Source organism: Centrocercus urophasianus, unplaced genomic scaffold (assembly GCF_019232065.1).
Source record: "Centrocercus urophasianus isolate 14NV4802_14NV808 unplaced genomic scaffold, USGS_Curo_1.0 seq_15, whole genome shotgun sequence".
NCBI lineage: Eukaryota > Metazoa > Chordata > Aves > Galliformes > Phasianidae > Centrocercus > Centrocercus urophasianus.
This window is the reverse complement of record NW_024884697.1, coordinates 21,745,781-21,767,958: the sequence shown is the minus strand read 5'-3', so window position 1 is coordinate 21,767,958 and position 22,178 is coordinate 21,745,781. Positions and strand designations below refer to the sequence as shown.

The following is a 22,178-nucleotide window of genomic DNA, read 5'->3' as shown; positions in this document are numbered from 1 at the left end:
AACCATAAATAAACAATGCTAAAGCAGTAATGAAGTACTTCAGGAATTCAAAGCGCATGAAAACCTTCAGCCCTCAACATTTTAAAACCAACTACAGCACGCACTGTAACCGGACTGCAGTCAGTGCCACGTGCCTGCAATGCATTCTCTTAGCAATAGTTCCGAGCCCAAACCGAAGTCGGACTGTCGCCTGGTGCCTGCGTCGCTGCGCGCTACAGCGGCTCTCCTCACAGCGCCTCACACACCACAAGGCATTACAGCTACACATTAACTCCTTTCATGGCGTTTCTTTTCCGTTTCACTTTTCCCACGCAACTCTCCCCACCTCACACCCCTCACAACGCCACAGCAGCGCTGAGACGTGACGCACTGCCCTCCCGCTCCCGCCCCCGCCGCAGGAGGCGCACGGTGGCACGCGCAGCTCCCCGGCCGGCCCCAGCGGAACTCCATTTCCCGTCATGCCGTGAGAGCAGTGCGAGCCGCGGGCGCGTCACGGGCGCGAGCAGCCAATCGCGGCGCGGCCGAGGCGGGCGCCGTCAGCCGCCAATGTTGTTTTCGCTGAGTCGAGCCGCCGGTGTTGTTGGCGGCGGCGCCATATTGGAAGGGACGAGCCCGCGTTAGCGAGAAGCCCCTTGGCGCTGGCCCGGCCGCCGCCATGCTGTATCTGGAGGACTATCTGGAGAGTGAGTGTGTGCGGGACGGGGACGCCGGGCGGCCGGGCACGGCCGGCGGAGGGGAGCCGGGGAGAGGGCGCGGCGACGTGGCGGCGCCCCCTCCCCCACGGCGGTGAGCGACTGACACCCCCCCCTCTCTCCCCCGCCCCTCCCTCCGTGTGCCCGCAGTGATCGAGCAGCTTCCCATGGATCTGCGCGACAGGTTCACCGAGATGCGCGAGATGGACCTGCAGGTGCAGAGTACGTGAGTCCCGCCCCCTCCTCTGCCCGCCCCCTCCCCTCCGCCTCCCGCCGCTGCCCTCCGCCTCCCGTTCCTCGCCCGCCCCGCCAGCAGGGGGCGCTCGCTCCCCGCCTCTCCCGGCGCCCCGCCGCGGGGCAGGAAGTCGGCCGACAGTCGGCGGTGCGGGGAATGGGGAGCGAAGCGCCACCGCTGAAGGCGCTCCGATTTCTGCGGGTCCCTCCGCTCCCCGCGGCTCTCCGTCGCCCGACCCGGGCCGCTCGCACCCCGCCGCCACCCCGCGCTCCGGCAGCTCCGCTCCGCTCCACCGCGGGGAACGGCGTCCCGTCGCCCCGTCCCGGCCGCCGGCCTCCCGGCGCCTTCTCCGGCTTGGCGGCGGCGGGAGGCGGCGCTGCGGAGGCCCGGCCCGCGGCGGGGAGCTGCCGGCACGCAGCAAGGGGCGGGGCGCGCTCGCCCCGTGTGCTGACAGTGAGCGGCGCCCCGGCCCCCATCCGCGCGGCGCTGGTGGGCTGCTGCGCTTGTGCTGCTCCCTGGGTCTTACCGGTGGCACGTCCCAAACTCTCCAGGTTTTTGGTCCCTAAGAGCAGTGATGGTGGTTTGGATCAGGAGCTGCACCCCACTCTTTCATCAGGTCGTACTGGTTCTGAGACCTTCCAGCCAGCTCCGCTCACCACAGTGTACAAGAATGAGATTTTTGCCTGTGCTTTTATGCTTTAGCTGACACTTAACCACATACACGTTTCCTTCATTTTGTATGAGCTTAGCACCTGCAGCTGTTTCCAGGATGCGTTCCCCTTTGATCCTCTCCAGCAATCCCCTCTGGGACTCATGTTCCATAGCACCCAGTGAGGTATTGCTGTGTTAACACGAATGTGTTCGTCTGCAACTGAGAGGCAAAGGTCTTTGTTAATGTAACTTAGACAAGAGATGAGAGGATTCCTCAGTGCCAGAGGAGTTAGAGTATCTCAAAGAAAGATGAGAGAAAGAGCAAATGTTGAAATAACAGCTGAGTGTTATACAGTAATATAAAAGTCTAAACCATGCTTTTAGTATCTTACAGTGTAGGAGCACAGCTCTGGGACGTGTCAGCCTGGAGAAGAGAAGACAGGAAGAGGATGGCATCACTGTTGATAAATATCTGAAATGCAGGAGTCAGATGGATGGGGTGGGCTCTTTTCAGTGGTGCCCAGCAACAGGACAAGGGGCAACAGGTGCAGACAGGAACACAGGAAGTTCCATACAAACATGAGGAAGACTTCCTTGCTGTGAGGGTGACAGCATTGGAACAGGCTGTCCAGAGGTTGTGTTGTCTCCTCTGAAGATACTCAAGACTCACCAAGATGCTTTCCTTTGTAACCTATACTATAGGACCTGCTTTAGCAAGGGATTGGACTGGATAATCCTCAGGGCTTCCTTCCAAGCCCTGTGATTTTGTGATTCTTTATACCTGCACTAGTTTGAAGTGAGACCTCAGGCTTTCTCTTAGATATTTATTAGTGCCAGCCAGTGCTGCCAAGGTTGCAGTGGTGTCATTTCCCTTGATTTAACTGGAAGTTGTGAAAAACACTGAATATTTGTATGCAAACACCAACCTTATGGCCAGAGTAAGATTTTTGGTTCTTTGAGGATTCTTCCAATGAGTGACAAGGCATCTTAATGCATTATGAAACTTCTGGACTCACATCTCTTCAGCTCACAGTTTGATAGCTCATGCTGAATACTTCACGTGAACCCATGGACTGTTGTGATGCTGTGACCCAGGAGTTGATGTGAGGGATCAGTGTCTCTGACCTGTATCAGAAGAGTGTTTTGGCAGGTGCTAGCTGGCCCAGAAACCTGTACAGGACTTCATTTAGATTTAACACAGCTGTTGTGTTTGAGAGTTAATGATGTTTGGATGATTCAGACTTTGAATGGGGCAGGTTTCATCATCATCATCTTCATCATCAGAAGATAAATAAATCAGCAGACAGGTGTATGCTGTGTGCCTTGGTAAGGCTTCTGCGGGAAAAGTGAGGAACATCAGAGTTGAAAGTCACTCATGAGCTCTGAGATGTTTGCATGTGGAGTACGGAATGTTTTCCCTCTACATAGGTTCAAATCATGGATTACCAGCCACGCTCTAGAAAAAAAGCCTGTCTTCTAATAGAATTTCTGTCAGTTCTCTTTGAGAATCTGTTCTAGGAAATTAGCATGTCTGAATGAAGTAGCACAGATGGAAGAGAGGGGAGAGAAGCTGAAGAAACTGGAGTATATTATGGAGGACCTTCCGTGTGATGTAGTAGAGCTGTCCTGCATTCCTGTTTGCCAGTTCTTCTCTTTCAGGAGAGACCAAGTTTCTGTGGAAGTTTTCACTTAAGCAGTTTCACACAGACTGATACCTGTTCTCAATTAAAAAAAAAAGACTTTTATAATTATTTTTATTCCTCAGTTTATGGAGCTGTATAATAATAATAATCTCTCAGTTGTTTTCAGGCTGGGAATAGGAGGTAGAACCTTTTGTCCTTTAGCTTTATAGACCAAATTATAGTCATTTGATAGAAGAACAAACCTTTTGGAAGCCTCACTTGTTGCTCAGTCATTATTCTCCCAAAGCATAACACAGTGCAAATGGAAAATGTTCATTTGACTGCTTTGTCTGTCTGGATCTGAGTCATTTTGAGCCTTGGCAACGACTATTTTGGTTTGGGATAAATTCTTATCATTCCTGTCTAAAGTTGTTAGTTTCCTGTTGGTTTTGATTCTGGAGATTACCTGCATAGGTAGCATCGAAAATTCTTTGCTCACTTACTATGCTTGATTTCTCGTCATTCGTTCACACAACTAGTTCTGATTGTTCTTGCGGGTTTGCAAAATGAAAAGACTTCAGGCTCTGTTGGATTTAAGGACTTAACTATACTTGCAGGTTCACTGGTTTCTTTACCTCACCCCCACCCCCACCCAATCATACGGCACAGTTTCAGTGCTGGCTTCTGAAAAGTGTCTTTACTGTTTTACACTGAGAGCCCAAAGTCTGTAGGTAGGTGCTGCATTGTCATGTTTAACTCGAAACTTGTCTGGGTTGCATTGCTGAAAGTTCTGTTTAAAACATAATATTAAATGCAGTACTGTCTCTTATCTTGAGACTAGCCAAGCTGTCAGGGTTAGTTTGACTGAAGCAGCTGTTTGGTTTGGATGTATGCAAGTTGTTGCATGCACGAATGTCCAGCTGTTGAAATATTAAACTTGATGCTTTTTATAAAGGATGGTGGAAGGGAAGGAAAGTAAATCCGCCTTCCTGCTTCAATAAATAACCAGACAAGTAACGTTTGGTTGACATTTTCCTTTCTTATAACATGTTGAGTAATTGTTTTACTTTTTCCCCTTGAGATATTTCTCAGCTGCATGTAAGAAAGAATCCTGTCTGTGGTTTCCCATCAGTGCATTTACCTCTTTGTTCTACAACGTGGGAGTTAGGGGGTGGTAATAAACTTGTGAGTGTTTTCAATTGCTCTTGTTCTTCCTAGCATACTGCGGAAGGGCCTTGAGTTAAGAGTTGACTCTTCTTTTGAGGTACTAATTTTTCCAATTATTTGGTTTTGTGTTTGACTGTTTCTCTTAGAGAACATTTTGTTACCTGCTCAGTTTGTAACTGGCTAGAATGTTCCAAAGTAAGCGGTCTAGAACCCTGGGTGAGGAGTTTGGGTCATGCTTTAAGTCACCACCACTGCTCTTAGGGGCAAAAAATCTTTAGAACTTGGAGTGCTGCCTTTCCCATGTGGAGAGCACAAGAACCTTGATGAGAATCCTACCAGAATGCAATTCTGCTTCTTGGAAATAAAGGTAAGTATTTCCCTCTGCTGTCACTTGTTTCATTCTTTTTATTTACTTATTTGTTTTTGCTATAATAATTTACACTTCAGTCCTGTCAACTTCGTTTCAAGAAAAAATTCCACCTTGTTTTGTAATGTTTACATATGTGAGAAGGTAATATTTATCTTAATATTTCCCCATGCAGATGCAATGGATCAGCTGGAGCAGAGGGTCAATGAATTTTTTATGAACGCAAAGAAAAACAAACCTGAATGGAGAGAAGAACAGATGACATCAATCAAAAAAGTAAGGATATCACAGGAGTGGGCTGCATTTGTTCTTTTAAAAGAAGATAACTGTAGGGAAAAAATAGTTTATAATTGAGTGAAGTCTTAAGTGTTCAGAACTGTGACTTCCTCTGGGCTTTCACAGAGATGCATAGAACTACCTTAGAGGAGAAAAATGACTGGAAAGTTTCTTTGATAAAGCATTTCTTTTAAGTTTTGCCGAGTATTTGCTGCTATTATTACATTTTTTAAAAAGAGAATGTTGGAGTGATGAAACCAGGTACTAGCATTTCAGCTTGGATATTTTCTTCTTGCTTATATGACTTGAAGCTTTGTAAGTTAATTCTTTTAAAGGATATTTTTCCAGCTTAACTTCAGCATCCCCTCTGATTCTGTGCCTGTCTTCGTATATAGTATGTATATGGTGCATGTACCATTAGAGAGAGAAGACTAAGAAGACAGCTGTGTTTTCTGTTTTGTTTTATCATTTGACACTTGGTGTTGTTGGTATTGTTAGCAGGGTAGTCCATCATTTTGTCAGGACAAAAATCCTTTCTAGTCCTCATACACTTGTAACTTCAGCCCCTTAGGCAACCAAGGTTTATTCTTTCCTTAATTAAAACAAATAAATTATCTTAAAAAAAAAAAACAACACCAAAATCAACAAAACACAATGAAAGTCAAAACTCTGACTTCACTGGAGTAAATTAAAAAAAAAAGACTTTAATGGAATTAAGATCTGAGTTTTTACCTGAGCTAGGTATTCTTCAGTGGAAATTGAAATAAAAAGGCACTTAAACCTGTTTGAACCTAGAGATAAATATGCCTACACTAACTTTAAAAGGGGACTTATTTATGGTTTTTCATTATTTAGAGCAGATTTTAAAATTGCAGCTTGTGTAAATTCATTTTATAATAGTGTATTTAAAAAATACTTTAATAAATTAATTTAAATTATATACTTCTTTTTCTATATGTTTAACTACAGTGCTGAAAAGACCTCCAGTCACAGTAGCATCATTTGAAGAACAGTAGTTTCTTCAGTGATCTTAAAGATCCACATCAAGTAAAAGACATCATTTCATGTTGAGTCTATAATGCTGCATAGTATAAAACACATAGAAGGGCATTTCTTTTCTTGCAGTGAACCACGCTGTGACATGTAAGTGTCACTATAAGAGGCAGTGTCCATGTCTTGTAGTTCTGCTTTTTCTAAGCAATAAATAGCTGGTACAGCTCTCGTCTAACATTTAGCTTACTGCTGTTTACAACAGTTTCACAGTCTTTCTGAAAACTGATTTCAGTTTCTACTATTAATGTACACAATGTGCTAGGTTAAAATAGCTTAAAACAGCTGAAATTAATTCAGTTACATTTGTGACTTAAAAGCTTATTCTTTTTATACCAGGATTATTACAAGGCTTTGGAAGATGCAGATGAGAAAGTACAACTGGCTAATCAAATATATGATTTGGTAAGTAGACAAAAGGCTTGTTGTGCATTATCTGAGTTTATGTCTTCAGGAGTTCAGAACATTTTGATAAGTGCTATAGTTCTGTTAATTGTACTCTTACATCAGCTTCAAACAGATATATTTTTTTTTTTTTTTAGAAAGACACTTAATGTTTTACTGACTCCTAGGAATTTGGTTGCTTGTACACTGTTGTAAAATATCAAGAAATAATTTGAGAAATTGTAAGCTTTTAATGTATTCTCTTTCTGGTTGCATTTGGTTTTGAAAAGGGACCACAGGCAAGCTATTCCACCTTGTAACGTATGCGTTTTGGGTTTTAAGTATATTTCCTTTACACTTTCTCAGAGAATGAAAGTTGCAACTTATTGCTCTGAAATACAGTAGACATAAAACAAATATTTCTTGTTTGGTTGATTCTCCTTCCATCTACTAGTGAATGTTGGAACATTCCCTCTCTCAGTTGTTCGTTTTGCAGTAAAGATAAGTACATGATTTTACTGCATGACTGCAGATGAAGAAAGCATTTTGAACATGGTGGTTCTTTGTTTAGTTTTTTTTTTTTTCTTTTGTGAGTTTTTTGGCACACTAGAGTATGTCATACTTTACTCAAAAGCACGTCAGTCTTTACATGTTCAGTACAAACACCATTCTTTCTGTGCACGTTGGCAGATGTACAAGTATTGAACAAGAAACCTGTAATTTCTTCTTACAGCATAACCACTTTTTTTAAAGGCCATTTCATGTACTGTTCTTTGTCTTCTAGTTTCTATACCCATACTCACAACAACCCTAAATGCTGTTAGCCCCTTTTCTCATAGAAAACACGTAACATTTTGTTTTGGAACACCACCTGTAATGAGAGGAAGGCTTCTAGCTGCTGAGCCAACATGCAGCTTTGGTGAATCCTGTGATTCACTGGGCAGCTGAGGAGCAGCAGCCCATTTTAGTGCTAGTTCTAGTATTTCTGCTGAGTGGGAAGTGTAGGAGGCCAAGAAGTTAGGACTCTTTGTGTTCTTATACATGCTTAGTACTGAAAACTCCTGGAAGAGCAATTCTTGGCAGACCAGATAAAAAGGTGTAGCTCGTGGTTGTGCAACTGTTTGGCTTGTCTGGGCTGCATTCAGCAAACAGGAATTGCCACGGGCCACATATAAAATACATAATAAATGTAATGCTTATAAGTAACAGAACTTTTTTTAACATGTTTTTATTAAAACCTAAAAAACATGGAGCAACAAAAACATAAAACTGATGTGATGTTTGACCTCGTTTTTGTGAAACTTATGCTTCATGCTGGTTCTATGGCAGTGGTTGCCACTCCTCGTGAGTTCTCAGGGTATTCATCTGAGATTTTTGATGAAATATTTCTTTTCCTGTGCTTCATCCTTGACAATAATTGTTCACAAACGTATATATTGTCAAAAACTGATGACATGAATAAATGTGACCGTGAAGGGAAGAGTATTTTCCTCTGGAAAGAGGGCTTATGAAAGTCTGGCAAAGAGACATGACAGAATTTTTCTTTGAGTTGAATCCTGGTTGCAACTCTATACATTCTGTATGAAGTTTGCAAATAATGGATTTCTGTTGACGGAAAATGGAGTTGCAAATATATAAAAAAAGATCTTTTTTCTTTTTTTTTTTTTTTAAATATTGAAACCTATTCTCAAATTTCTTTATCAAAATGAAAAGCACAGCTGCATATTTTTCACTCTTTATGATACTGTGTTTAGTCAATGTATCAGAATGCATACAACTATTTTCCATTACTTCAGCTTGCCATAATTTAACTTTCATTTCAAATGCTGTTAATGTCTGAAGCACAGAAAAGTGATTTTTCACTTTGAAGAAGCGTGTTTAACTCTTTAAGTGAACAATCAAATCCTCCAAAAATACTCAGTCTGTGAGCCGTCTTTAATCTTCATGTTCTGGCACCAGTTTTCCTTTTGATTCTGTAAAGAACTGGATTTCACTTTGCAGAGTGTTTTTAGTATTTTGCCTTGACTTAGCCATCAGGAAGATAAATGATGACCCCATAAATGCATCCATACATTTAATGAACTTGTGGAATTGGCGACGTTTCGGTCCTTTGGAATTGTTGAAATTCACAGCTTTGATGATTTGCATGACATCATCCAATTTTGAAGCTTTTACACGTATATTTTCTTGATGTCTGATGCAGTGAGATACAGATGGTAACTGAATCATCTTCTATTAGTTTTATAAGTCCATCTTTTTTTACCAGCCATCACTGGGTCATCCTCAGTAGCTATATTAGATATGTTGACAAAAGTTAAAAAAGATTGCTTTCACGTATTCTTTTACTGATTCAAATAAGTTAGGAGGTTTAGCTGTGTCTTTCAGGGATGCCAAAGAAGCTATTTCTTCAGTGACATATTTGTTATCAATACTCTAGTGAAAATGGCAAGTAGAGCTGTATCTGTAGTATTAATATTTTCATCACCAAAACATAAAATTTGAGATCAACAACTTTACTTTCCAGACTTCTCTTCGTATACTTTCTTATTTTTTTTCAATTCACCTAACTGCAGTCTGGTGAGACAAATTGGAGAGGTATAAAAAAAAAAAAAAAAAAAAAAGCTTTTTTTTCTTTTTTAATTAATCAGGACATGCAGTATCTGTTGTGCTTTTCATATATTGCTTAACAAACTCGCTATCAGGAAGTGGTTTTGATTTTTTTTGCAGTAAGATGTGCTATCATGTAAGTAGCTTTTATAAAGGAGTCATAGAATTGTGAAGGTTGGAAAAGACTCTAAGATCATCTAATGCAGCAGCCCACCTACCATTAATATTGCCCACTTAACCAGATTCTTCATTGAGTTTTTGAGTTTTTACCATTTGAATTTTAACTTTTTTTTAAGTATTTTGTTGAGGTGACAGACTTTTTTAGTTCTGCTGTTTTGTCTTTGCAAAGCGTTCCTTGATATGCATCAAATTTGGCAGCATGTTTCTGCACAGAATGTCTCCTCAAATTGTAGTCTTTGAAAAGTGACGTGGTTTGTTTGCAAATTAAGCACAGTGCCGTGTCATCTATCAGCACTGCACTGTGAGCTGAGTTGGGTCACGTGCATCCTGTGGGTTGGACGTGCCTGGTGTAGTCATTCATGTTCCAGAATTGGACATTTTTTACTGTTGCATTGTCTCCCAAACAGGTAGATCGTCACTTGAGAAAACTGGATCAGGAACTTGCGAAATTTAAAATGGAACTTGAAGCAGACAATGCTGGAATCACAGAAATATTAGAGAGACGTAAGTATGCGTGCTTTTCTTAAAATGCTTGACAGATTTTCTGTCACTTCACAAAAGTAAGACACGATAAAGTTGTTGGGCTACTGTGTTTCCACTCATTTTGCAATTCTGCTTCAATCTACATGCCTTTTATCAGTCAGTGATTCTTAAATTTTAGTTCAAACTTGATTTTTACCAGTGGAATCAAAAGGCACCTGAGAAGTTAGAATAATTTCTCTTTTTAATAGGGCTGTTGTACGTATGAATAGTTAAACTAATGTACAGAATTCTTCAAAACTGTTACTAATACTGTGGGCATTCAGAAAAGTGTTGTAATCTATGCTTAACCTACTAGACCAGTTGACTGCTATCAAATAGAGGAGAGTGGATATTCCAATAACAGGCATGGAATGTCAAATAAAGACACCTACTTTGTAGATCTCTTTTTAAAGAGAAGAGAATGGATGATTTTATCAAAAGGTGGTGAGAGAGGAGCATTTCAAGGAAGAAACCTGCAAGCTTAACAAATACTGCAGCACTGCACAGCTAGTATTCAGAATGTAAATGGGATGTAATGTGATGGTTTTAAAGCAAACTTAATGTGGAAAAAATCCAGCCCTCTATACCTGTTAGTATTTAGGTGTCAAGTTCAAATGTGATTGTGATGAATTTCAAAATTGCTACGGCATGTGTTATTATGAAGCTAATGGTCAGTGACTGTTCTTCATGACCAAGGCTAGTGAAAAGTAACCCAAGTCACCTGAAGAAATAAGGGGTAAATAGTTTTTCTTTGAACTTTGTCATAAAAGCTAATTTTCCTCAAAGTTTTGTTTCTAATTGCTTGTTTGATTGTTTGTTTTTAAATAAGAGGCAAAAAAGAAAACTGCTGAGTAGGTGTTATTAATGAACTACTGCAAAAGAGGGCAACTAGTTTATTTTTGAGTCCAGCCTGCAGTTTTAAGATCTGATGCTAACTTTATTTGGGCCATTTGTTTGGCAAGGTAGGTGGAATTTTGAAAACTGAAAACACAAATGAACCAGGCTGTGTTTAAGATATTTATTACTTAATAACATGTAAGGTAGAATGAAAAGCTTCTTAACATTTTTAGCTATCGGAGTAAAAACATGTTTTTGTGGTTCCTCCAGAGGGCAGCCTTTGGACTAAATCACAGCATGATTAAAGTTAGTTCAGCCTTTCCTTTCCTCCCTCCTTTTTGCATTTCCACTCTGGGTATTTTCAACCTCTGTGATTTTGAATACAGATGTATGACAGAATGTTGGGTCAACTTGAAACATATTTCTGGTCTTGGTATGTTTTGAGTCAGTATGGTGAGATGGGAGATGGCATCATTAGTATAGTTTACCTTTTAACTGCATTTTAAGATTTATGTTCATAAATGCATCTACAGTCTTCAGTTCAAATAAGCACATATTGTCAGTACTTCTAGTGCAGCTTTACTGGCCTGCATGCAACTTATTGGAAGTGGCATATTGCAAGTAGTGTTGTTTTTGGTTCTCAATATTTACCTTGATTTTAACTTTTCTTTGAAAGTTGCATAGCAGTAGTCAGCGATTTCTATTTTAAAACTTTCCTGTTAAAAGTGTTAACAAGACTAAAGTCCTGTTTGACCTTGTGTGACAAGGCTGGGGTGCAGCAGGCACTGCCAGCTGGGCAGGGGAAGAGATTGTCCCCCTTACTCAGCACTGTGTGGCCTCAGAAAATCACAGAATGGCCTGGGTTGGAAGGGACCTCAAGGATCATGAAGCTCCAAGCCCCCCGCCACAGGCAGGGCCACCAACCTCCCCATTTAATACTAGACCAGGCTGCCCAGGGCCCCATCCAACCTGGCCTTGAACACCTCCAGGGACAGGGCATCCACAACCTCTCTGGGCAGCCTGTTCCAGCACCTCACCACTCTCTCTGTAAAGAATTTCCCCCTGACATCCAACCTAAATCTTCCCTCCCTCAACTTAAAACCATTTCCCTTTGTCCTGCAGTTATCTACCCTTTCAAAGAGTTGATTCCCCTGCTGTTTGTAGGCTCCCTTTAGCTATTGAAAGGCTGCAATGAGGTCACCCCACAGCCTTCTTTTCTCCAGGCTGAACAAGCCCAGCTCCCTCAGCCTGTCCTCATAGGGGAGGTGCTTCAGTCCCCTGATCATCCTAGTGGATCTCATCAGGACCCTCTCCAACAGCTCCCTTTCTTTCTTGTACTGGGAGCTCCAGACCAGGACACAGTACTCCAGATGGGGCCTCACAAGAGCAGAGTAGAGGGGGACAATCACCTCCCTGTCGCTGCTGGCCACTCCTCTTCTGATGGAGCCCAGGATACCATTTGCTTTCCGAGCTGCAAGAGCACACTGCTGGCTCATGTCAAGCTTTTCATCTATCAGGACCCCCAGGTCCTTCTCTGCAGGGCTGCTCTCAAGCACCGCTCCTTCCAGTCTGTATGGATGCCTGGGATTCCCCCGGCCCAAGTGCAGAACTCTGCACTTTGCTTGTTGAACCTCATCAGTTTCACCTGGGGCCAACTTTCAAGCCTGTTGAGGTCCCTCTGAATGGCATCCCTTCCTTCCACCATGTTAACTGCACCACTCAGCTTGGTGTCACCTCACCTCAAGCACTGTGTGTACTTTTGGTAACATGGTATAAGAAGAACATACAGCTGTTAGCATCCAGGAGTGGGCTATGAAGATGGGAAAGGCATCTGAGGAGCAGCAGAGATTGCTTGGTTTGTTCAGCCCAGCAAACAGAAGGCTGAGAGGAGGCCTCCTGGTGGCCTCCCTCTCTCGTGACAGTGACAGGACTGGAGGGAACAGCATGGAGCTGTGTTAAGGAAGGGTCGGATGGGTGTTAGGCAAAGGTTTTTCACCAGAGGGTGGTCGTGCACTGGAACAGGCTGCCCAGGGCAGTGGTCTTGGCTACAGGCTGCTGGAATTCAAGAAACATTTGGACAATATTTTCAGATATATGGTCTGAATTTTGTGCGGTCTTGAGAGAAGAAAGGGATTCAATTCAGTAAACCTTGTAGTTCCCTTCCAACATGGGATAGACAGTGATTCAACTTAGTTGTTCCTGGGAACTTATTTTGGGAAAGATTCTAACTCTAAAATCCTTCCAATTAATATAAGTGTAATTGCATAGTGTTTTGGCTAATATTTTAACAAGTTCGTGTCAGAAAAATTAAAGGCGTTACATTGTCAACTTTAAAATTTACTGGTCTTTTTATCTCCCATTTTTAGGATCCCTGGAGCTGGATACACCATCTCAGCCTGTGAATAACCATCACGCCCATTCACACACTCCAGTAGAGAGTGAGTATTTGATGGATAAAAGCATATTCACTTTTAAGATATATTTGTCATAACGTACATTTATTATATTTTCTTCCAAATGCTGGAAAAATTGGGGTAATTAAATGGTGATCATGCCTATTCGGAAAAACTGCAAGTGTGAAATAAAAAGGTTTTGCTGGTGGCAGTTAGTTGCAAGTGCTATTTTAGTATCTGTAGTTGTTAACAGTTTTACTTTTAAAGTGAAAAGGCTTTTCCATTTAAGTTCACTTCATTTGTTTTTCTCAGAAAGGAAACACAATCCATCGTCTCACCATGGTGCAACAGATCATGTTCCCGAGAAGAAGTTTAAATCTGAAGCTCTTCTATCTACCCTTACTTCAGATGCCTCTAAAGAAAATACACCAGGTAGTCTTAATTGTTTTACATTTTATTACTTTTAATAGAGGGAAGAAAAATCCAATTGTATGTGTGGATTTTTTTTACTTTTTTTTTTTTTTTTTTAATATGTATCAGAGACCCATACACTTTGCTCTGGGATTTTCAGTCATTTTAAAAATGCGAAATTGCAGACATTGTTACTCACCTGTGTTGTGCATGAAGCTCATTGGCTTTGTTGTCATTTGACAGCTGTGTGTTGGCTGTTTCTTTTTATTTTCACGGTTCGGAAGAGAGTAGGAGTATGGTTTTCATTCATCCAGTGGTAGAAATACAAGAGATCCATGCATTATTCTGAGGAAAAGAAGCTCATGCAGTAATTTCCAAAGTAGGAAAAGAATATTCATTCATCTTATAAGGGTTGCTCTGACCTAGCATTCAGCTATGATCAAATTCTTCTGAGTCTTGTGTGAAATGAGGCCAGATAAGATGGCCCTTTGATTAGTGAATAAAAACACAGCACAGTTTCCTGTCAGTTTTCAAAATAAGGATATTTTGTAGATTCTGCTCAGAAAATGAAAGATTATGAGAAGGTATTAGTAAGTAAAGTACATTGGCAATTTAATGCTGTTCACTAATTTTAAGTAGGTTTTTTCATAGTCATTTATCTATAAGGAACTTCGCATGAGTTGGCAAATTAAACAGAACTACTTTTGAACAGCTGTCAGGAAATCTGGTGCATTCAAATTGTGATTTTTAGCTTTTAGTGTAAGACTGTTTTAAATATTATCTTAGGGAAAATTTAGTTGTACAGTCAAATTCTTAATTTCTTCTCAATTGTCACGGAGTCAATATAATTTCAACTGAGGTTGGGCTTATATAGACATAACAGCTGTGTTATGTCTATATATAGCTGAGTGTGATAGTGAGGACTGCCTTTCTGAAAGGATTCCTTACACGTGAGGGTAGATGCTTAAGTAGAAAACTAGCAGTGTCAAAAAATTTTTTTAGAACTTTTTTCCAAATGATCAGACTACTCTGCATAAATGGAGTTCCTAGTCTTTCACTGGTTGTCATATATAACTCTTCTTAAAATGCAAAGGAATTTAGTTTCATTTTGAATTTCATGAATGTGTTCTGTTCATCAAGGGTGTCGAAACAATAATTCATCATCCTCTTCAAACAATGCATACAATACAAACTCTTCTCAACCATTGGCATCATATAACCTCGGCTCATTATCTTCAGGATCTGGGGCCGGTGCTATTACCATGGCAGCAGCTCAAGCAGTGCAAGCCACAGCACAGGTAACGTCAAAACATTCTCACATTCTCGTCAGCCTGCCACCAGCTGTTGATTAAGAAGGAATACTAGTAGTTTTTTTGATCACTTTCAGCTGGTGTGGTGTTGTTCTCATCATTATTGTGTACATGCTACAGTTTCATCCTTTGAAACTTCCATAAAAGGACAACTCATTTTGTACCTTTTCTTGTGGGATATTCTTACTCATTCTTATCACTTACTATGCATCACTTTATTAAAAGAATAACTGATGAATCCGTGGCAATAATAGCAGCCCAGTACGTCTTAAGTAAGAACTCTGCTGTATAATCTGATACAATATCAGTATTCTTTTTTAGATGAAGGAAGGAAGAAGAACATCCAGTTTAAAAGCCAGCTACGAAGCATTTAAGAACAATGATTTTCAACTTGGAAGAGAGTTTTCATTATCTAGAGATTCAACTGGGTATTCATCATCAGCTCTGGCATCTACATTAACACAAACATTAAGTTCGTCAAGCACAGATTCACGAAGTGGCAGAAAAAGCAAGTAGGTTTTTTTTGTTGACTGCAGCTGACAGCTAAACTTTCACTTAAAGGTCATAGGCCATATTAGAAATACTTTGCATTTAATATGTTGGGAATATAAAACATGAGTGGAAAGTTATTATTCCATACTGGCATTTTTTGTACAGGACTTTCTTCTTTTCTCCACTGCTTTCTTTTTCCTCACACAAATTCAATCCAAGGTTTTAAAGAAATACTTGGATTAATTTTTTTGTTTGTTATATTGTCTAGATTCTTTCCTTATTTTTTCTCTCTACAGGAGAGAAGACTTGGCCTAAATGTAAATGTTGGAAATCCTGTGCAGTGCTTTGTAGATGGTTTTGAAGTAGATCTGGAGATTTGCTTCATGCCACTTTATAAATAAGCAGAACATATTGTGATGTCTGACCACCTAGGACAGGAAGCAGAATGAAATTTACTTCTGATAAAAAGTGATTTTCATCAGAAGTAAATTTGAGGACTCAAAAGTTTTGTTTGAAGGATCTTGTCCCAGATTGCTTGTATTTTAAACTGACTTGCTCTTTTTTCTTTCTTCATACATATTTGTTTTCATTCACAGCTCACTTAAAAAGTCTGTTTTAGAATCATTTCTCATCTACATGTGTCTCGGGTGTCAGATCTGACCTATAAGCAAAAATATAGAATTTGCATATTGACATTGTTCCAGGGCAGTGATAGCTGATGCTTCAGTGGAGATTAGCATAGAATCAGTCATCTTAACAGTAATCTACTGTACGTGACAACGTAACATAATTACATGCAAATGCCTGTTATACCATTTACATATTCTTAATGGAGGCTTGACACTAAGGGAAAAAAAAAAAACATGATGTAAAACATTCAGTAAAGCCATTTGGCAATTTAGAGTTGTTCAATTCCATAGATTAGAATAGCCTGACTATAAACTGTTCAGACTGATTTCCAGAGAGTTTTGCTATCAGAGTTCTTGAATTAAATGTGTTATGGAATACACATTTCAGGATTTACATACTGTAGTATTTCAGTCAACAATGAAGTGCTTCTACTTGCCAGTAAATGAACTTAAATTATGATATGTTTTTTTTTTTTCTTTCTTTCTTTCTTTCAGAAACAACAACAAATCCTCAAGTCAGCAGTCGTCATCGTCTTCCTCTTCATCCTCTCTGTCGTCATGTTCTTCCTCATCTGCACTGGCACAAGAATTGTCCCAGCAAACAGCAGTAATACCAGAGTCTGATTCCAATAGCCAGGTTGACTGGACCTATGATCCAAATGAGCCACGTTACTGCATCTGTAATCAGGTAAAAACATTGTTCAACCTGAAATACAACCAGATACGCTGTTTCACTGCAGGTGACCTTCTTGCTCTGATTGCTCATTTAAAAACAGATCAGAATTTCAACACTGCAAATAGGATGTTTTTATTTCTTTAGTGGTAACATGACAGGACTCTGGAAAATGGTTTTAAATTGAAGGAGGGAAGATTTAGGTTGGATGTCGGGGGAATTTATTTACAGAGAGAGTGGTGAGGTGCTGGAACAGGCTGCCCAGAGAGGTTGTGGATGCCCCGTCCCTGGAGGTGTCCAAGGGCAGATTGGATGGGGCCCTGGGCAGGCTGGTCTAGTGTTAAATGGGGAGGTTGGTGGCCCTGCCTGTGGCAGGGGGTTGGAGCTTCATGATCCTTGAGGTCCCTTCCAACCCAGGCCGTTCTGTGATTTTATGAATAACAAAGTCAAAGGCCCAAGCAACAAACAAACCAATTTTCCTGCGATGTGCCACATCTGGAGAGTTCTAAGTCTCTTACTGAAGAATTTAGGAATAATTAAATTCAGAGTTGAATACGATCACCGTGAATTTTCTTAGAATTTCAAGCTAGAGTAATACTTTTTCTCTCATACTTTCCTCCTTTTGCAAAATAAATTAATAATGAAGAAGATACTATTTTTGTAAAAGCCACTCAGAAAATTGAAAGACTGAATGAGAGCATGAGTTTTTAAAAATGCCTGCTCTGATTTTATAGTTTTAAGTGCTAAATTTATTTTTTTTTTTAGAGTTTACAGAATCCTTTGGTTCTTTTGAAAGTATGAGATTGTTTCTTTGGAATAGTTCTTGAAGTTGTCATGTGTGCGAGGGAAATGCTAGACATAAATACATTTGAAAAGTGGGCTGATGGTGTCCAAACCTCAGTGCTGAGGACCAAAATGTACTTAGTTTAAGTTTTGAATGCTGGATTTTTTTATCCAACCTGGAACATACATGTGAACACAATTATGGAACAACAAAAATATGTATTGTTGCCAGTGCTGAAGGAAGAACTTCTTTAATATAAAAGAAAAAAGAAACAAAAACCTTGAATTCCACCCCTCTGAAAATTTTGTTATTATTAATAAACTTGGCTTTTTTTCCTTCTTTTTCAATAGGTGTCCTATGGTGAGATGGTTGGCTGTGATAACCAAGATGTAAGTAATAAAGTTCAGAATGCTCATAAGAGAAGCCTCGTGCATGTAACTATTGCTTACAGGAGTTACTTTTCTGTAGTGCTTGTTACATTTTCAGTTTTAGTGAAAATAGGGACAAGTGCAGCTCTTTGTTGTTTACATATACACAGCAAAAAAAAGTGATCATTTTTCCTTTTTCTATTCAAATCCCCTACCTCACTTCAGACTTAAACATATAGGATGCATGGGAACAAACAGAGATAAAAGAAAATGTTTTTAATATTAATCTTTCCAATCACATAGGAGTTCCATGTATTTCTCCTTGCTTAATCACAATAAGGTTACACAACACTGTGTGTAAGAAGAGTATTCAGAAACTGCAAACCTTGCTGTTAAGAACTTTTAGGTGTGTGTAGGGCTTGCATTCTAAACAGAACTGCCCCTTGCTAACTTGTTTGTGCTTGAAAGGCTTTTTTTTTTTTGCTTAGGTAGAAATCCTAGACAAAAATTGAAATTGCATTAAACAAACTTGTATATTTCATCCCTGATCACTGTCTTAAACATCATAAATACATACTTACAATTTTCTTTTTCTCTATGAGTAGCTGCAAATTTAAAAAGATACGTTCTGACCTGGAAAATTTAAGTATTGGAAATGTACCATTATTCTGAGATTCACAGATTTCACTGCTACTGCCTTGAATTTTTTGTTCTTATTTCATCTTTCGTGACTTGTGATGAGACTGAAGGAATCATGCACAAAATCAATCAAAGAGTAAAAAAGAGAAAGCAAGAAGTTAGCAGTTGAGGTTAGAAATAGTAGCAGTGCCAGGATCATAGAAGATTTCATGGAAAACTTCAAACAGAAGTAGAACTAAAATATTTGTGTGAGAAGTACGATGGGAATTAATGTGCACATGAGTTGAAGTGTTCTTCCAGAAACTTCTCCTCATCTGCCCCACAGTTCAGGTTCTTTCAGAAGTCGTCTCTTTCCTGAGGAAGTTTGACATATTTGAAATACCCTTTATTTCTGGGAACGTTTAGCTATGTCAGTATTAATCCCAATTGTCTGATTCAAATGCTGCAAGTTTTAAAAGAGCAAGTGAATGTAATTATGTACTTCCTGAGATTATCCTGCATTCAGCCCGAAGTGAGTGATGAAGATTACTGTTGTGTCACTTAAAATGTTGTCAAGCTAGATTTATCATTAGCACAGTATACTTATTTTGTTTTCTATATAAATGAGTCAGCCTATGACTCGTAGAATTTTTGTTGCTTTCCTTATTCTGTTGGGTGTATGGGGTATGGATTTCTCCTCTTTTTTCATTTTATCCCATTATTTGCTTGGTATGAAAGGCAGAACCTACACTTTCTACTTGCACTTCTTTTCATAGAATTGTATGTAGTCACAATTCAAGAAGAAAAGAAAAATCCCAAACCCTCTCTAAACTCTGTTTTTATAGTGTCCCATTGAATGGTTCCATTATGGATGTGTTGGACTGACAGAAGCACCAAAAGGGAAATGGTACTGTCCACAGTGTACAGCTGCAATGAAGAGGAGAGGCAGCAGACATAAATAAATATCTTCATCTGGAAAACAAATTGCTTACTAAAGGTTTTATGGGGGACTTACGTGGGGGGAGAAACCCCCACCACACTTCCTCGCAACCACTTAAAGAAGGGTTAACATAGCAGTCATAAGATCTTGAGCTATTGGTTGGTTTTGCTGGTTGTGTTTTAATATTGTATGTAAGCTGTGTATGCACATCGATGTGCTGCAGATACTATTCCAGCAAGCCTTGGATTGTTCCAGTGGCCAACATATGCAGATATTTGTACTATCAAACCATTTTCTCTAAGCAGTGGGCATTCTACAATTATTCAGTCTTCAGAAAATTCTGATAAGTCAAGATTTTAAATGTATGTTTTATATTCAACAGATATATTCTGCTGCATGTACTGTATTCAAGAGCTGTTATGTAACACTATGTATATAAATGGTGCAAAAAGTCAGTGCTTCTTAAAAAAAAAAAAATGATTTTTAAAATGCCTTTATAGCTTTGGTTCTTTATGAAAATTAATTCAGCAGGCTGAAGAAAATGGTTCTTGTATACAGCGGGCTGTTGTCCTCTAGGGTACTTGAGTATGTAAAAACAAAAAAAAAAGCTGTAGAATAAAACAAACTTGTGCCATTAGTCTATGTTTCTGCTCCAGACAAGGTGCAGACCATAAGAAAGAAAAAGGTGTTAAAGTGATGATAAATTTTTATACCAAATGTGTTTATTTTTTTGTGCAAGTAATCCTTTAAATTTGAATTGTATTAGGTGTTAAAATAAAACAACCTCAACTCCTTGATTTGATGTTTTCTGCACATCTGTCAAAAACAAGAGGTTTGTTCCTCTCATAGTTTCTGAAGAACATAGCTGAGTTTCCATGAGAAATTCCTGCCATATTCCTTCTTGAACAGTAGCTTTCATGTAGAAGTTAACACATGGATCAGAAAAGATGTAAAAGGATAAATAGTTCATCCAGCTGTGGAGGCCCTGGAGGTACCTAACAGGGACAGTCATGTTATGGAGCTTAAAAGGAAGCCACTACATGTGCAGATCCTTTAAGACCTGCTAAGTCAGAGCTGCATTGCTGTAGCACAGGATCAGGAATCTTGATTTTTAGATGACAGCCCCTTAAAAGGTACTTCTTTGGGCCATGAATATAATGGAAAACTTTTCTTTTTTTTTCCTCCAGCTTGTTTATTTTGGATGTAGTTTGTAGATTTCCTTTCACAGAAAGTTTTCTTGTGTTGTTTTCATATGGCTTTTTGGTTTGGCAGCAGCACTGAACAGAAACAAGAGCATTACTCCTTTTTTTCCTCCTCCTTTCTACCACTAAGAAAAAAAAAAAAAAAAAAAAATACACTTTCCATTTGGAGTAAAGATTTTATTGTAGCATTGGAATTCTCTTTGGGCTATGTGCTTTCCATGGACCTTCATAGTAGCTTTCCTTGAAACGTTGCCAAACGCCATCTTGCACCAAAACACTCCAATGTCAAGGAAATAAAGAGTTAGACTTACTCATATTAGGAGTATGTGCAGAAAGTGCAGGCTTAAACTAAAGTGAAACCAGACTTCTATCACAACATTTATGGATGCCCCATCCCAGAGGCATTCAAGACCGGGCTGGATGTGGCTCTGGGCAGCCTGGTCTGGTGGATGGTGACCCTGCACATAGCAGGGGGTTGAAATTCAATGATCATTGTGGTCCTTTTCAACCCAGGCCGTTCTATGATTTATTCTAAAAAGAAGAAATTGGTTATTTTAAGTCCTTATACTGAGAAAAAATAGATGAAAAGAACACATGACTGTAGTAAAAGAATAGGATATGAGTTGATTTAAAAAAAAAAAAAAAAAAAAAAAAAAAGCAAAGGGCAGTGTAATTAAGATTCCATTAAAAGTGGGGAATTAGCCCACTGTATGTGTGCTTCTGTAGACATCTCAGCTTGAAAAAAAAAAAAAAAAAAAAGGACTTGTATATCTGGTTTTGAGGGAGGCTATTGAGACCACAGAGATAAGAGAAACTATTTGTTCTGTTAGAAACTGGTGCTAATCTGTGAATGGAAGTTAAAGAGGCAGTAGGTAATCTGGACTCCCCTTGGACTGAAGGGCTCAGTCTCTTGAGCTAAGGACTAAATGTAATAAGAACTTGAGTATTCTATAACAAATTCCTTCACTGGTGGTGACAATACTTAAGATGGTGCAGAGACTGCAAATCCAAATAAATGAGTCAGTTTTTAGTAAAACAGTTTACTGAAAAAAACCTTCATCCTCATTAGTATCTAAGAAAATAGGGAAGGACAAAAGTGGAAAACAATGCAATGTGCGAGGTAAACATGCAGAACAGTCAAAATTGTTGTAGCATTTGGACATCTCAATAGAAAAATGCATGACCACAAAGGTGTGATGATGGAAGGACTAGCACAACACAGAGGCGCAATACAGGAAGGGGGTTGCTCACCCGTGTATGAAGATTCCAAAGGAAAACAGAATTTGCAGAGGAAAGGTCTACCAAGGAGGGATCTCCAAGTAGAAATCCTCCCCTGCTACCAGTCAGGTCTAGGAGAAGTGCAGCCAGGCTCCACCCCTTCTGCTCTCACAGGTGAACTGCCTTCACCTGCGCCCCCAGGGCTGACCCAGTCCCTTCCCCAGGTGCTCAATCAGTCGTTCAGGCTGTGACTGGACAGTTCCCATGTACATATGTATGCTTTATGTTTTCTTCTATGTGGGAAGCCTGTCAGAAGCTAATGGGTCAGTGGGTTGTTAAAGTGCAAAAAGAACTGAATTTTTACACGATTGCGATAGGCAAGCTAAGTTATTTCTTCACCGTGTGAGAGGTTAGGCAGATTTGAATACTGGGGTCTTTGCTGCAGGATACTCGAAGGTTGCTCTAAAAATAAGGTACCTGTAGAAGTGAGTCTGCAACATACTGCAAACATTCATGGGAGTCCCAGAAAGACTCATGTAGGGAGTATCTG

At 39.9% G+C, this 22,178-nt stretch overlaps 1 protein-coding gene across 3 annotated transcripts; it reads left to right on the top strand.

Moving 5' to 3' along the window:
* Window positions 1–554: 554 nt before the first annotated feature.
* Window positions 555–20,005, top strand: ING3 (inhibitor of growth family member 3). 3 transcript variants are annotated; one of them, XM_042816163.1, is made up of 12 exons: window positions 555–683; window positions 843–914; window positions 4,910–5,010; window positions 6,400–6,465; window positions 9,639–9,735; window positions 12,957–13,028; window positions 13,296–13,415; window positions 14,634–14,692; window positions 15,026–15,216; window positions 16,321–16,513; window positions 17,633–17,671; window positions 19,114–20,005. In XM_042816163.1, exons 1-12 carry the CDS (start codon window positions 656–658, stop codon window positions 19,228–19,230), a joined length of 1,155 nt encoding a protein of 384 aa, XP_042672097.1. In that variant the 5' UTR covers window positions 555–655; the 3' UTR covers window positions 19,231–20,005. The 3 variants fall into 3 exon arrangements, with proteins under 3 accessions (XP_042672097.1, XP_042672096.1, XP_042672098.1); XM_042816162.1 differs by having other exon boundaries at window positions 14,535–14,692; XM_042816164.1 differs by lacking the exons at window positions 555–683; window positions 843–914 and adding an exon at window positions 4,188–4,734 and having other exon boundaries at window positions 14,535–14,692.
* Window positions 20,006–22,178: the final 2,173 nt, after the last annotated feature.

Coding starts and splice junctions, on each gene's coding strand:
- ING3 (XM_042816162.1), top strand. CDS start 656: ATGCTGTATCTGGAGGACTATCTGGAGA. Junction 13,029..13,295: donor TTCACACACTCCAGTAGAGA/GTGAGTATTTGA, acceptor TGTTTTTCTCAG/AAAGGAAACACAATCCATCG. Junction 15,217..16,320: donor CGAAGTGGCAGAAAAAGCAA/GTAGGTTTTTTT, acceptor TCTTTCTTTCAG/AAACAACAACAAATCCTCAA.